The following is a 15,179-nucleotide window of genomic DNA, read 5'->3' as shown; positions in this document are numbered from 1 at the left end:
CGCGTCCATGCAAAATGAGAGCTGCAGCCACGATCCTGTCTTCTTTTCTGTCGTATGCTGAGATGCACCAAGATAAGTGACAGACTCACATCCTGGACTCGAAGGCAGATCAGATTTAAATCCGAGTTTAAAGTTATGGAGAAAAAGGGTTAAAGTTATTTATAAATAAATCAAGTCATGGCCTGGTGGTTAGAGAATCGGACTCCCAATCGAAGGGTTGTGGGTTCAAGTCCCGGGCCGGCAGGAATTGTGGGTGGGGGGAGTGCATGTACAGTTCTCTCAATACCACGACTGAGGTGCCCTTGAGCAAGGCACCGAACCCCCAACTGCTCCCCGGGCGCCGCAGCATAAATGGCTGCCCACTGCTCCGGGTGTGTGTTCACAGTGTGTGTGTGTGTTCACTGCTCTGTGTGTGTGCACTTCGGATGGGTTAAACGCAGAGCACAAATTCTGAGTATGGGTCACCATACTTGGCCGAATGTCACTTCACTTCACTTCACTTTTTATCAAGGATCCAAGTGATGGTTTAAATGTAAACCTGCTTATTTTAAAACAAGGTTTAAAGTTTGGTGCAACAGAATTATTAGATAAACCTTGCTTTAATCTAGATTTAAGATAAATACTTATTGGGGCAACCCATAATAGTATTAACATTTTAATTAAACACTATTTTCTTAATTAAACAACTAATATTACTACTTATTATTATAATTTGAATTACCACCTTATTGAAAATACTTTACTATAGAATTAGCTCGGTTCAAAGCATTGTTATTTGTGTGTTCATGAAACATAATCCTTTACATGTTGCCATTTCTTAGAGCTTTTAGTGAGAGTTTACAGACCAGCATGCCCTTGGCGCCCCGGCCCCCAGCACTACACAGCTGCCCCCTGTTTACATTCAGAGTTCACACAAATAAAACTTTACTGGGCTGTAATTTCTGAGTAAAAATGCAGAACCTCTCAGCCGAGTGAAATCAGCCATGTACACCCCCATGCCCACACCTCTTTCCTCCTTTTAGCCCCCACAGTACAGTACATCTCATTAAAATCAACTCGGTCAAGACATTACGTCACAGAGAGGAGGATGTGCTTGTCACTTATTTTAATAATTCTTATAAAAGATACACATATTCTCAGGAGCTAATTAAAGACAGATTAGAGGCCGTATGTTTATTTTTTTGGGGACACGATTAACATGTTCATTATTACACCAAATAAGACACAACAGACTTGCATACATTTGGTCTTTTCTTTCTTCATCATACACAAACACATCAGTCATCAATTGTAATGATGCATGGTTGGCTAGTTGGGGACACGTGCTTAAAATAGCTGGTGAGTTTACCTGATGCTGCTGATGTGCTGGGCCTTTTCTGCCTACATCTGGAGAGTCTACGTAACCGACTACTGCTGGCGCCAATATCTGTCCCGCAGTTTAAACCTGTCTGCTCTGTACTACTCTGTAACAATGTGTTGCCTGGGACAGCGCTGCTCACAAGATCTTCAGGCAATGTCATCTTTCCTTCCTCTGAACCAAAGAGATCCTCTAATAGAACACTGGCTGTGCTATTAGCGAGAGGATGGCTGACTTCTGGAGGAGATTTGTCCACCTCCGTAGTCTCTTCCTTCTCCTCCTCTTCTCCTTCAAAAAGCTCAGGGCTGTAGAAGATACTTTGTTCATCCTCTTCAGTATCTTCATGGTCCATTTCGCTGGTGGTGTCCTTTGAAGTAGAGGGAGGGATCACAAAAACTTGCTCAAGTTGAGGTTCAACTGAACTGTCATTTAGGTCAGGAACAACATTTATTTGGTGCTTTGGTGCCACAGAAATGACTTCATGCTGAACTTGCTTGTTGATCACTGAACTCGCATCTGGCTCGGATTGAAAAATAGGAGTCTTGAATTGGCTACTGACTGGAGTGGAAGTGAAAAGGTGACTTGTAGGCCATGGCGTCCTTTGGACATTATGTTCTCTGCTCGGTTCAGATGGATGCTGCATATTCTTTTTGTTACCTGTTCAAACAGACAGTCACAAAGAAATCTGAGTGACAATTATACAAAACGCTTGGGTGTGTATACCAGCTCAAATGTACGCCTCAAAGCAGAATCTTTGGTTAAAACAATACAGCCTGCATTGTTCGTCAGACAAAACACGTTTGAGGGTTTGCTTTGATTAAGTGGTGGAGCACAGGGTTTCCACAAAATTGCGCATGGGGCTTTAGGTTTGGGTCTACAATATGGTTTATATGTCTGAATGAGTGGAGTCCCTGATTTGTTCTCAAGTGCATGCAAATACTCACGGTCAATCTACCACAAACAAAGGTCAAAGGGATTTCATTAAAAGCAACAGTCGGACATCTGCTCATCCCAAAGCTGTTCAGTCAGTCAGGGGCCACAGAGTCTGACAGGAGCAATGAGGAGTGAAGAGCGTGTACAGCACACACGCAAACATGTACATGCCACATAAACGCACGCTCACTTACCACATGGTTTTACATAAAAGTTCCCACAATGTTAAAGAAATAGCTGACCCAAAAATACATTTTGTCATTGTTTACTCACCCTCACATTAGTTTAAATCTATTTTGGTTCCATAGTTTTCTTTGCTAAACTAAAGGAGAAATCTTGAAGAATGTCACTTGTTTACATGTACTTGAGTAAAAGTTCTAAGTTTCGAAAGAACTTAATAAATAATAATAAATAAATAATAAATTAATAATAATAAAAAAATGACTGCAGTTATAATCATTCATTCTTCTATTTTGTTCAACAGCAAAAACAACAACAACAAAAAACATGTTAATTTACAATAAAAAAAAAATTCAGTGAACTTTTCCTTTAAACGACATCAAGAGTACGAGATTTAAATAATCTATAAAGGTCTCATTTTAAAAGACAGAAATAAAAGTACTGCATGGAAGTTACAGGGCTTTAATGAAGTGAAGCAGGAAACTGTTGGCCGACCAGTTATCCATCATCACCAAATACTGTGACTTCCTCCAGGACGCAAATGAGAATGTTAAACAAATATAATTAATTTTTTTCCCCACTCAAGTCATATACCTGATTCAGAAGACCTGGCTTCAGAGTTGGCCACCTGCACCTCGGTGTGTAGGTTCGGCGTTGCAAGCATGTTGTCAAATGGCTTGAGGGGGGTGATTATCTCAGGAGGGGGTGAGGTAACAGTGGAAGGGCTGGGGTGTCGAGGGGCAGCCTGAGACTGTGTCTCTTCGAAGGTCTCTACTGCCCCCCGCTGGCCTTGAGAAAAGGACTCCAGGGACTGCATGGCGCCAGTGAAGGTGTCATGGTGCCTCACTAGCTGACGCACCCACTTTGACAGGCCTGAGAGAAGAGGACAGCAGTGTTTGACAAACATTTAACCACTCTACTTGACCACTATTTTCATAACACTCTGCCACAGTACTGTCAATACGGGTAGATTTTCAAGTAATGAATGTTTTCAACCCATCACTGTTACATGTAAAAGAGCAAGACCTTATGTACACATTATGTGGCCGCAGCCCACAATCAAAACCCCTGCGGTAGGTCATTATCTCCATCTAGTGATGCAGAAAGGAACTACAGTTGGATGACACAAAGGGGCAATCATTTTTAGCACTTTTAGACCATTATTAATTTACCTGTGATGTATTTGTTCGGGTTCGTCCTAAACCGGTCATCAACCAGTATAAGTGCCCCCCAGTCATTTCGATGTCGTATACACCTATAAGGGCAGCAAACACCAAATTGGTCTTAAAAGATTTGTACCACGTCAGAGAAATACATATGTGTAAATACCAACTGTAAAATCCATGTGGCTCTGACCTTCCGAGTGCCTGGTTTAGTGCCCGATATGCCTGAATCTCGTACCAGCGCCCACCAGGCAGAAGCCCTCGTGACTTGGCATGCTTATCATTGTATTTCATCTTTAGTTCAACCTGCAATGCAAAAAAAAATTACTTGGACCAAATTAACTCCTATAAAAACATTAAACATAGAATTTCAGGAGATGGTAGAGGTAAAATAAAAATGATCACTGGATGAGCATAAGCTGCATGAAATATTAAGACAACTATAGGGTCAGAAGAGTTATTGGAATTTCTGTTTGTATTCAACAAGGGTTCATTAAATTGATAAAATAAAACTGACAGTAAATACATTTATAATGTTACAAAAGATTTCTTCTTTTTAAATGTTTCTTTAAACTTCCTATTTATTAAGGAATCCTGAAAAAAGTATCACTGCTTCCACAAAAATATTAAGCAGCACAGTTATTTTCAACATGAATAAAAAATAAATGTTTCTTGAGCAACAACTCAGCATTTTTGAAATATTTCTGAAGGATTATGTGACACCGAGGAGACTGGAGTAATGTCTGATGAAACTCAGATTTGGCACCACTGGAATAAATGAAATATTATAATACATTTAAATAAAAAACTAATTTTAAATTATAAAATTTCACAATATTGATTTTACTACATTTTTGATCAAATAAATGCAGTCTTGGAGAGAATCCTTTTAAAAACAAAATCTTATAGACTCAAACCTTTTAATGGTAGTCTATGCACAGAAATTTTGCTGACTTTTATATGACTTTCTCTATTCTGTCTATTTATAGGCCTGGAAAACACTATTTTAAACTTCTGATGAACAGCAAAATAAACAAACAGTATTGGATAAGCACTGTATAGTGGTAAATTTACATGTCTTCTAAATGGAAGGTTGCTAGTTTTGGCAATTCATGAGGCAATCCTGAGGGATTGTGATTAACCTAGACCTACTTTCTTCTGTGAAACCCAAAAGACTTACAAGTTGAAAATTACAGTACACTGACAGAATTTTGCTCTTGTTCAAATAAAGATTCCATTTTAAACTATCAAAGAATACAGTATTCATCTTCACCAACTCATTCTTAATTCTTCAGTAGACCCAAACGCCCACAGCTGGGAGTTGGGCAGCTGCACCACCACCGTGCCGCTCATATAGAACTAATTAGATTAACACTGGCAGGAGGTAGGGCTGGCGAGCAGTGATCTGCAGAGAGCAAAACTCCCCTGAAGATGACACCCTGGGCCTGAAGTGCTTTCATACTCGCCTGCCCACACCCGCTGATCCATTGCAAAGAGGCGGAAGAAAGAGGCCACCAGACAATAGGCATCTGCTTTGCCATAAAAATGCCAAGGAGGCATCCATCAATTTTCACCCACTGTCCTCACGGTTTTAACGCTAACCTTTTTGAACTGACAAGTGAAAAGTTCAAATACCTTCAGATGGGAAAGGATGGCCAAGGCCTAAACTATTTGTGACAGGTACTGTGTTTTCAGATGCCACAACCTGCACGAGGGCATGACCGTCGCAGGTAAAGCTTGTCTCTTGTACACATCAACTCTGTGTCATCCCAGATGTTGTCACACACCTTAATCAGGAATATTCAGAAACACATGGACACGTTGACATACACATGGGGCTGAACTGAAGAGCAAACACTTCAGCATGACCTGATGCACAATCTCAATCTCTAATCCAGTGGAAGGGTTAAAAGCATCTGGATAGAGATCCTGTTGTCAACTAAAGGCCGCCACCCGAGGCGAACTGTCATATAAATCCAATCAGAGTCTATTTCACTATCAAGGCCCTTCACCTCCCCGTATCATGTCAACACTCAATCCGACATGACAGCTTGCATATGTGAAAAAGCCAATTCTCGCTGCTAGCCAAATCTCCTCAATGTGCAAGAAACCGCAAGCTTGAAGGGATTACGTAAAATGTCAGGAGATAGCCCACTCTCACATCAACTTCAACCTCCGTACCTGTTCATCCTTAAAAACAGACATTTGACCAAGAGGCATGCATTACAGCGGAGCGGAACACTGCCGCCGCCGTGCCGGTCTCCGAGATCTCGTAGCCTGCTGTCTGTCCGTGTTAGGAAACAGCAGAGCGCGTCACACTAAGAGTCCTCGGCTCCGTAATTAAAAGGAAAATCAAAGAGAAACGATATACAACATTCCACACAAACCTTTACAATTTAACACACTTTCCATGGTCTTGCAAAAGCTGTTCATTAGGCATTGAGACACGGCATCAGCTGGAATAGTCCTTTTACTGCCTTTTAAATCTGAGATTATTTTTCTTAGCGAAACAAAACATGTTCCCTCCAGTTTTTATGTTCACCAGAGGCTATTTTTATGTGTGCACCATTGGCTTTCAATGCCTTAGACTGTTTAAAGTTCACCTTTGATCTTGCTCCCAATAACGGACTAATAAAAGCGATAGTCTCGTTTCAGAGGCACTTTAATAGCTTTTCTGTCTATCTGGGAAGACTGTGCAGGCATCGACACAACAGGAACTCTACTCTGACTAGAGAGTAGAAAGTTAAGCCACAAGTCGCAATGAATTCAAGCATGTGCGTACCTTTCTGAAAGCTTGAAATGAACAATAAGGAAACTAGATTTATATTTTTACATTTTCTGGCTTTGTATAGAGTTACTTTAGTGTCAGTGTTCTTTCTTTCCTTTGCATTAATAGGGTCATATTCTAGATATCCCCAGGGGTCATCTCCACCCCCCATGCACCCAAAAGCTTACATGCAGGCTGTCAGTATATATAAACATTGTTGTGTTGTTATTGTTGAATAAACTGTTGTTTCCTAGTATCCATAAAACGCTTGCATAAAATGGATTTTCATGACCTTGCCAGTCATTTGTAAATACAGAATAAAGATTTTTTAAAATAATTTAGATTCAGACACATTCTGGAAACTGAATCATTTATCATTCTGGAAACTGATTTGACCAAGTCCAGTCTGCTCAAAAGAACAATTCAGTGACAATTGGAAAATCATTAAGGCTTGCAAATTAAATTAAAGAGGTCATATGATGCGATTAAAATTTTTCCTTTCTCTTTGGAGTGTTGCAAGCTCTTGGTGCATAAAGAAGATCTGTAAAGTTGCAAAGGCTAAAGTCTCAAATCCAAAGTTATTTTTTTTATAAAATTTACGTCAGCCACGCCCTCCTAAAATGGCTTTTTTTAACATCCCCACGTTTATGTCACTATGTGGTAATATTTGCATAACACCACCCAAATGTTCACACAACGAAAGAAGGTGTGACTTTTATTCTCACTGTTGCCAGTGCCGCCATGTTGTGGAGACGCTGTTGCTTCGTTGTGAAAGTGAAACTACTTTGTTTGGTCTTTCAAAAGAGGACACAACTAGAAATTAATCGATAAATTGTATTTACAACACTGTTCCAGAACAGTTAGACCCAAATATTGTGTAGGGTTAAATATTGAGTGTGTAGGACTGCACAATTAATCAAATTTCTAATTGCAATTACAAATATGGATGCCCCAATTACATAATTGTTCAAAGCTGCAAATAGTCGTTCAAAGTCCACTATTTTGAAAGCTTAAGATGTTTTTTTCTTTCTACATGCTATCATAAGGGTTTTTCCCATTATTTTAATTAAAGTTTACCATTTACCATTCATATTTAATTTTTTTTTTATAATTTAAAGAAGAATTCAATCCGATGTGTAGTTGACATTTTAGGCTTAATACTATAGAAAAGCATTCAAAGTTTTTCAGTTAGAGTGTTTTCTGCTTGTTAAAGGAGTCATGACCCACAATTTTCACTTTTCCACAAGAATCAATGTATGTTATGATTGCCTAACGATTATACACTGGCCGGGAAGCCGATATTTAAAAGTGAAGCGTTTGTTTACCTCAGGGTTTGTAAAATAGCCCACGTGCACGCGCACTCAAATACGAGATTTTGATTTCTTCCCCGTCTTGACGTCAAGACGGGGCAGGATATACCATATATGGACACCGCAGCAGGAAGCTCGCCCCTTCCCCTCTCCCCCTCATATTCAGTCGCGAAAGACGCTGGAGTAGTGCACACGTGAGTTGCTCTGTGGTTGATTGCCAGAATCAACATGTAAATGTGTTTTCTCTACCAAGAACGGACCTAGCTATCAGAGACCAGTGGATTAAATTAATTTTTAATGACGCGGTTCCTTCAACCCTTCCACTGGCTTATCATTACGTGTTTGTGCTAAACCGAAATCCTTCACAAATTTGGGGCAATATCAGGCGAAGTTGGCATCGAAGCTCGGGAAAAGCGCCATTCCAACAAAATAGCCTGCAATTGAAATGGTAAGACTGTGTTTTTATTGCTCTACTGTGTGTAACAAACAGCATCTAACTGCTAATGCAGCTATTGTATGCTATTGCGTCTGTCACTAGACAAATAAACGAAAGACTGGAGGTGAAGTAATTATTTATGTTCCCTGTAAACGGACTGCAAAAACTGACTTTTGACTGCATTATAATGATTTCTTAATTCAGAATATGATCAAGATTGCGTAGGTTGATGTGTTCGGGGAATTTGCCAGTTAATAGTAACATTTAAAGCCCCTTAAATGAACGAAATGACTCGAAAAAAGATTTGTTCATTTTGATGAACGACTTTGAACAAGAGAGTCTGGCGTTGCCAGATTGGGTGTTTTTTCCGCTACATATTAAGGCCGGTTTACGGTGGGTTTTAGGTGGGTTTTCGCCTGGAAGGCTTTATAGAAATCTGGCATCCTACTGAACGAAGTTAAACTGAGAGAGCGTGGCGATCACAGACACCAGAATGAACGACTTCACAGTAACGTTCATCAGGCAGTAATGCGGTACGATCAGTTCATGTTCGCCCAAAATATGAACGAGTTCATGAACTATCGTTTAATGAACGCGTCCAGGCACAACTCTGGCGGGAGCATTAGCTTCGAGGTATGGGGAATGGCTGCTAACGTACTTTGCAAAAAACAAATGACTGAGATCATCATGAATTCGGTTATTGATTATTTATTGCCTAATGCTTACACGAGGCCCCGTCTAGTTTGTGTGTGTGTGCTCACGTCTTATATTTGTGTGTGTGCTCACGTCTCATATGAGTAACTTTATGTGCGTAGATAGTTCATATACATGTATGTGTGACAAGTACTTAGTATATATGCAAGCGTGTTTCATATGTGTGCGTGAATGAAGTTTGATTTAAGCCCTAAACGGCGCTGGCCGGGAAGCCGGTCGCGTTCATTCACAACTTGCGCCATGATGTCAGTTTGTAATGATATGCTAAAGCGTTACCTGCGGTGTCAACCCCCCTCCTTCCTGCAACCAATCAACGTGCCCCTCATTTGCATTATTATAATGACCGTCCACGACAGCCAAAATATCGCATCAGATCTCGCGAGACAATAATGCCTACAGAGATAAGGGTCTGAGGAGCTCTGTGTTTATTTTTTTTCCAATTTTCTTTTTTAGAAGGGCCTGAAAGACTATAATACAGCCGTAGGTATCCAAGGTAATACGAGGGTATGACTCCTTTAACTTTCATATAAAAATATGGCAAGCAGTTGCATCAAACAATGGTATAAACATCATTCAATGTAAATTGTTATAAACGTAATTAATAATCGCAATTACAATTTCAAGGGATTAATCGACGATTATGATTTATGTCATAATCTTGGAGCCTTAGTGTGCAGTGCATTTTACAGAGGATGAGAACTGTTTCCTGAAGCAGTAGCCTACAATGCTTCTGTGCACAAAGGCTGCTTCTATTAATTGGGGCAGTCTGTAAGTATGTTTTTATATTAAAAAAATTTGCCAATGATGATTTAAACTTGGGGCATAACGGTACACAAACATGATGGTTCGGTACGTACCTTGGTTTTAATGTCACGGTTCAGTATGATTTCGGTAAAGCAGGGGGAAAAACTAAACTTTTTTTTTTTTATTATTGGTTAACTGAACAAGTTGCTCTTTCTTTAAATACATTCAGTTAGTTTAAATTTTCTTAGTGATAAAAATCTACCTCAGCTTATGCTTAAAACTATAGGGAGCCCTTTTACATGATAACGTTACAATTAGGTCTAACAACTTAACCCAAACTTAAATTTAATTACCATTTATTTTTAAACAGATGATCAACACTCAACTTAATTTTTTTGCACATAATGCAGTTATTAAATTGACTTATATATAATACAATTTCTAAGATTTGTTCAAATATATTAAACACAATGGCTGTCATAGCATGTTTCATAACAGATTAATTTAAACATACTGTACATTAAATAATTAAGACCAACAAGTTTAGTAAAATATAATTAAATTAAAATTAAATACAAAATTAAATATATGCATTTAGCAGACGCTTTTATCCAAAGCAACTTACAGTGCATTCAGGCTATCAATTTTAACTTATCATGTGTTCCCGGGGAATCGAACCCCTAACCTTGCGCTTGATAACGCAATGCAATTATAATATATAATGCAAATATAATGAGTATATGGTGTAATATTTAACAAAATGCTCCTCTCTAGACTTAATTTCTCTAGTGAACTAACGAGCTGTGGACCCTGATGACTTGCTGATGTAAATTAAATGCTGTGTGACATTTCCACACGTTCACTTGAGCTCCGCTCTGCACAAATCTGTGGGGCATCACGGCTCAGACATGGGAACTGTCCCAGAAGCTGCTCTCCAATGCTAACGAACAGAAAGACCTGTACGGAAATGGTTCAGTACGAATACCGTTACACCCCTAATTTAAATGCAAGTTTTGAGCAGTGTAGAGTATCTTGTTTGTCGTTTCTCCTGAAACCTGAAAAAAATTTGAAATTTAAAAAGATGTGCTGAAGATAACGTGCAGAAAGACTTATTCCCCAACTGCAAAAATAATTCTAATTTCACAAGTAGCAAAGGTTTCAGCAAACTCTCTTCTCTGTTTAGGATAAGAAAGAGCCAAAAGTCCTTCACCATCCTTCATCTTTTAACCTGCACTAGGCAAACGAGGCAAAGCATCACCTGTGTCGATGGGGGATGTATTGAGGGGAAATCGATGGCAGCAAACAAACACATTTGAGTGCGGTCAACCACTTCATGTGGCATTTGAGACAAGGAGAAGCATTACGGTTGGCCAGGTGCACTAGAAACCCCTGCCTCCTTGCTCCTCACCCCCTCTGGCACATCAACTCATCACTTGTACGCAACAAGCCACATGATTAAAATCTACCTCAGAACCCTCCAAAACTCATCCAAAATGGCAAACTCAATCGGACTCCACTGGAGCAGAAGTGAAAAAAAAATCAAAGGCCTTCCCCAGAGGTAAGGGTACAACCACGCCAACAGCTTCTGCTAAGGTGAAGGGCTTGGAAGTGTCAATCATCTGTACTTATCCCCATGGTGACAGACCCAGTTAGCAGAGCTTCAACATACTCTGACAGCAAGGTAGACAGAGGGGGAAGCTTAAAGGTCAGGTCTATCTGCTAAGGACAGGCAGAACACAGCACAATAACTATTGAATTCATTTACAGATCACACAAAGTAACTTTTTAAAAACATGAACACATATGAGAGGGTTCAAATGAGGATGTAGAAAAGTAAAAAAAAATTCAATCAGTTTATAAAAAGATTAGGTGACCCAAGCAAAGTTAATCTCTTTCAGGAACCTCTACCATCAGTTCACAGCTCATGAAGCAACTTAGATGGTTTTGAATTATCTTGAACACTCACATCCAGTTGACTAGAACAATTAATAAAGCAAAAGACTTTTCAAGGTCAAGCATTGTAGTGACTTTAGGAATAATGCAAATATGATGCCATGCCATTACAGAATTCCATTAATTAAATCTACTATTTTTGATAGATTTGAACATGGCTCATGAGATCGATTACAATTGAGAAACTTCATAGACATGCCAAATACAGTATATGCAATTATAATTGTCATATGATATTTGCAGACCATCACCTGCAGGTCTTTGATATTGGGGAACGGGATACCAATAGTGACCACTGCTCTGGCATTATCATCAGTGAAGTCTAACCCCTCGCTAACCTTCCCTCTGCAAACCGCAACCAGCAGTGCTCCGTCTGGTAAAATAAATCATAATCAACACACAGCCAACACATTTAAACAAGGCATTTGGAATGAATCAACACTAACCTCTGTTTTCACTGTTGGCTGCTGTTCCTCTGATGGCCTTGTAGTATGTCAGCAGCAACTCATCAAAATCCCCCTTGCCACCACCACGTGGCTCTGTAATTACAGTCTTCCGCTCCTCAAGCTTGTCCCACAGACCTGTGTTCATCCAGCGGTCCCTCAGTTTATCTAACATCTTATAAAAACACAAAAAACATAATTTATTATTTGTAACGGACCCCCAAGACAATCTGATATTTTTTACAATGCAATATGCATTTAGTAGTTATTATTAGGACATACTGTAATATTCAGTCTATAATAATATGCAAGTTAAATGGGTCACCATAATTTTTATTCCTGTTCTGACACAATACAGTACATAAGTAATTAGTGTAGAGTAATAATAGCAGTGACCTAGAAGGGTAAACAGGATTCTTTTAATAACAAACATAATGAAAACCAAATTCTGGAACGCAAATGTCCGATTCAAAACTGCAGCATTCATGTGGCACCCATTAACATAAAAAAACAAGACGCAGTTGAAGAGGAATGTCTGAACTCTGGGTTGCCCAGTAATTCATAGTTTAATAAATACAGACCTCCTGTTTGCACTGTAAAAATTTGCTGGTTTGGAACTTTTTTCTTTTTCGTATTTTAATGAATAATGGAATACGCTGCTCAGGCAGATTACACTGCACTCTAAAAGCCTGAGAACAAAGCATCACAGCAAGACACAGGATGTTTTCTCTTCTGTCTTTTCTCTAGTTCTCATTACTCAGAGCATTACTCAGATAAACTGCAAGTTTAAACTTAGTTCATAATTAAAATCACTGTTACATTGCTATTGTTAGTGCAAAAAAGTCAGTAACTCCCAAAGGGGGAACACTGATCTAAAAGCTCTTCCACACAGAGAGCAACTCTTGTCTCTGCTGTACGCATTTTCCTCTTGAATAGGCATGCCTTTACAATCCAAGCAAATCTTCACTGGCTTGGAAATGTGTTAGAAGGGTCAAACAAAAGTTCTGATTGTGATCAGCAAATAACTTCACATGACTACAGGAATTTGTGGCTTCATTCAGATAAACAATTACATAAGCACTAGAGAAGTGCCTTAGGGCTAAGTATTAGGATCATTACACTTCTTTCTAGTTTAGAAGACACAAAACCTAAGCATGTCCAGACTTCAAGGAAGACAATAAATTAATCTCAATTAATAACATTAGAGGTCGACTGATATTGGATTTTGCCGATACCGATAGCAAGGTTGGACCACACTGGACGATACCGATTAATTAACCGATAGTTTTTAAAATGCATACTAAAAAAAAAAAAAACACTAAAAACTAAAATAGTGCTTCATTTACAAAATAAATAAATAAATAAATAAAAACGGTACTGAACCATATTAATAGTAATAATAATAATAATTATAATAATAACAGTAATCGTAAATGTTGAGATTACCACACTCTAATAGGGCCCTATGAAATCAGTAAATGCTTTCCTAAATTCCATTTCATTTATTTCCATATTCTGCCATTTAATTTTTCTTGATTCAGTTTTTTCCATTTTAATTTTACTCCACTCCTTTTTAATTGTTAAATTAAAGTGTATTAATCATAAAGTAAGCCTAATTAAATAAAATCTTTAAACGTATACATTTTCAAATCAATTTAATAAAAGTTTAACAAAAATTACATGATTAGGGCCCTATGAATGTTTTATTTTATTTTTTAGTTTTAGCATGTCTAATTATTTGAAAGCATAAAACAACTTAATTTTTTTTCTCAAAGAAGCCTAATGATTTTTCCCCTCAAAAATTCTGTGTGTATTTCAATTTGTATTGTTTTTAAATCAAGGCATGAAACATTAATTTTATTTAACTTTTAATTACTTAAAATTAAGCAAACTTTTTTTTGGCAAACAAAGGGGATTTAATATTAAATTTAAAACATGGAAGAAATGTTGTGCGATTATTCTTTTAAAAATAATGTTTGTTTCACTTTAGTAGTAGTAATAGGCTATGTACATTCTACTGAACAATAGACTTCAAAACCGGACTTTTATTTTGACAGGTTGCAAAATAAATGAATACAATTCTTTCTTTGTGCATGTGATATGATGCTTTTGCTCAAATCAAATGGTCAAATGCTCATGAAGTGACTCTCAGAGCAGTTCTGGAGATGTTCTTCGTGTCTTTTCGTCCTCATTCGTCCTTCGTCCTGAAATCACCGCGAGTGTCACACGCTAATCTGTGAATTCCGTTTTTATGAATGGATTCCACGATTCCATCCACGTTTTCTGCATCACGGAAAACATAGAGCCCTACAATTATACCAGCACAATGTTTACTCTCGCACTTTAACTGCTTCTATTATTGAGCACTTAATGATCATCTAATCAAAATAAAAGATGCTCTGTTCAGTGTGCAGCGTCATGTGTCTAAACAGACAGCACGTGCTGTCAGTGATTTCAGCGACTAGAGGCTGCTCTCGCACTGTATAATGAAAACAGAGCCTTATCAGCCACTCCTTCAATGGACGAAATGCGGAAAACTATAGGCATGGATTTTTGCCGATAACCGATTGTTCAAGCAATCAACTATTAGTGCCGATAAATCTGCAAAACCGATAAATCGGTCGACCTTTAAATAACATCACCTAACATCTCACCTAAGTGGCTGAGACTTCTACACTATGAAAACAACTTTACACAATGATGTTTCTGTGAAGTGAAGCAAGCACCAATTTCATCAGGTCTGTGCTTATAGGAACAAACAAGCCACTTGTCTTCAATAAAACATGACATTTGTGCTGAAGATGCAACAGCTCATAAACATCACTGTTTCAAACACTAACAGTAAACCAATTGTCCCACATTTGCTTCAAATCCAATAAGAATAAAAGGTGTATTATTAATGCTCTCTCTCAGTAGAATGCCCAAAGAATAAAACAGCACATTATACACCCTGTACTTGGCGGAAATTCAGATTTCTGAGGAAGAGTTCATAACAGGAGGAGGACAAAAAATGGATACATAGATGGTCATTTCAATGGATACAACTGATGGGTTTGGAAGATGTATTTGGCATCCTGAATTTACCTTAAGGGTCAACATTATTAATTTGTGCTTGGTCTGAAGTGTAACCTGATGATGACCTGAGCATAACCTGATTATAAAATGCTGGTCCTTAAAAG

General features: G+C 38.4%; 1 protein-coding gene across 2 annotated transcripts in view; it reads right to left on the bottom strand.

Annotated features, from left to right (window-relative positions):
• Positions 1–1,088: 1,088 nt before the first annotated feature.
• The window catches only part of brip1 (BRCA1 interacting helicase 1), a 37,928-nt gene continuing 23,837 nt past the window's right edge, over positions 1,089–15,179 (bottom strand). For both annotated transcript variants that reach the window (XM_059514284.1, XM_059514285.1), the window contains exons 15-20: positions 12,004–12,175; positions 11,809–11,930; positions 3,827–3,939; positions 3,643–3,725; positions 3,065–3,343; positions 1,089–2,014 (exon numbers count right to left, since the gene is read on the bottom strand). In XM_059514284.1, coding sequence (XP_059370267.1) covers positions 1,278–2,014; positions 3,065–3,343; positions 3,643–3,725; positions 3,827–3,939; positions 11,809–11,930; positions 12,004–12,175 — 1,506 coding nt within the window. In that variant the 3' untranslated portion in view covers positions 1,089–1,277. The remainder of the gene's footprint in view (positions 2,015–3,064; positions 3,344–3,642; positions 3,726–3,826; positions 3,940–11,808; positions 11,931–12,003; positions 12,176–15,179) is intronic.

Source organism: Carassius carassius, chromosome 28 (genome assembly GCF_963082965.1).
Source record: "Carassius carassius chromosome 28, fCarCar2.1, whole genome shotgun sequence".
NCBI lineage: Eukaryota > Metazoa > Chordata > Actinopteri > Cypriniformes > Cyprinidae > Carassius > Carassius carassius.
The sequence above is the reverse complement of the archived record's forward strand: the minus strand, read 5'-3'. Positions and strand labels throughout refer to the sequence as shown.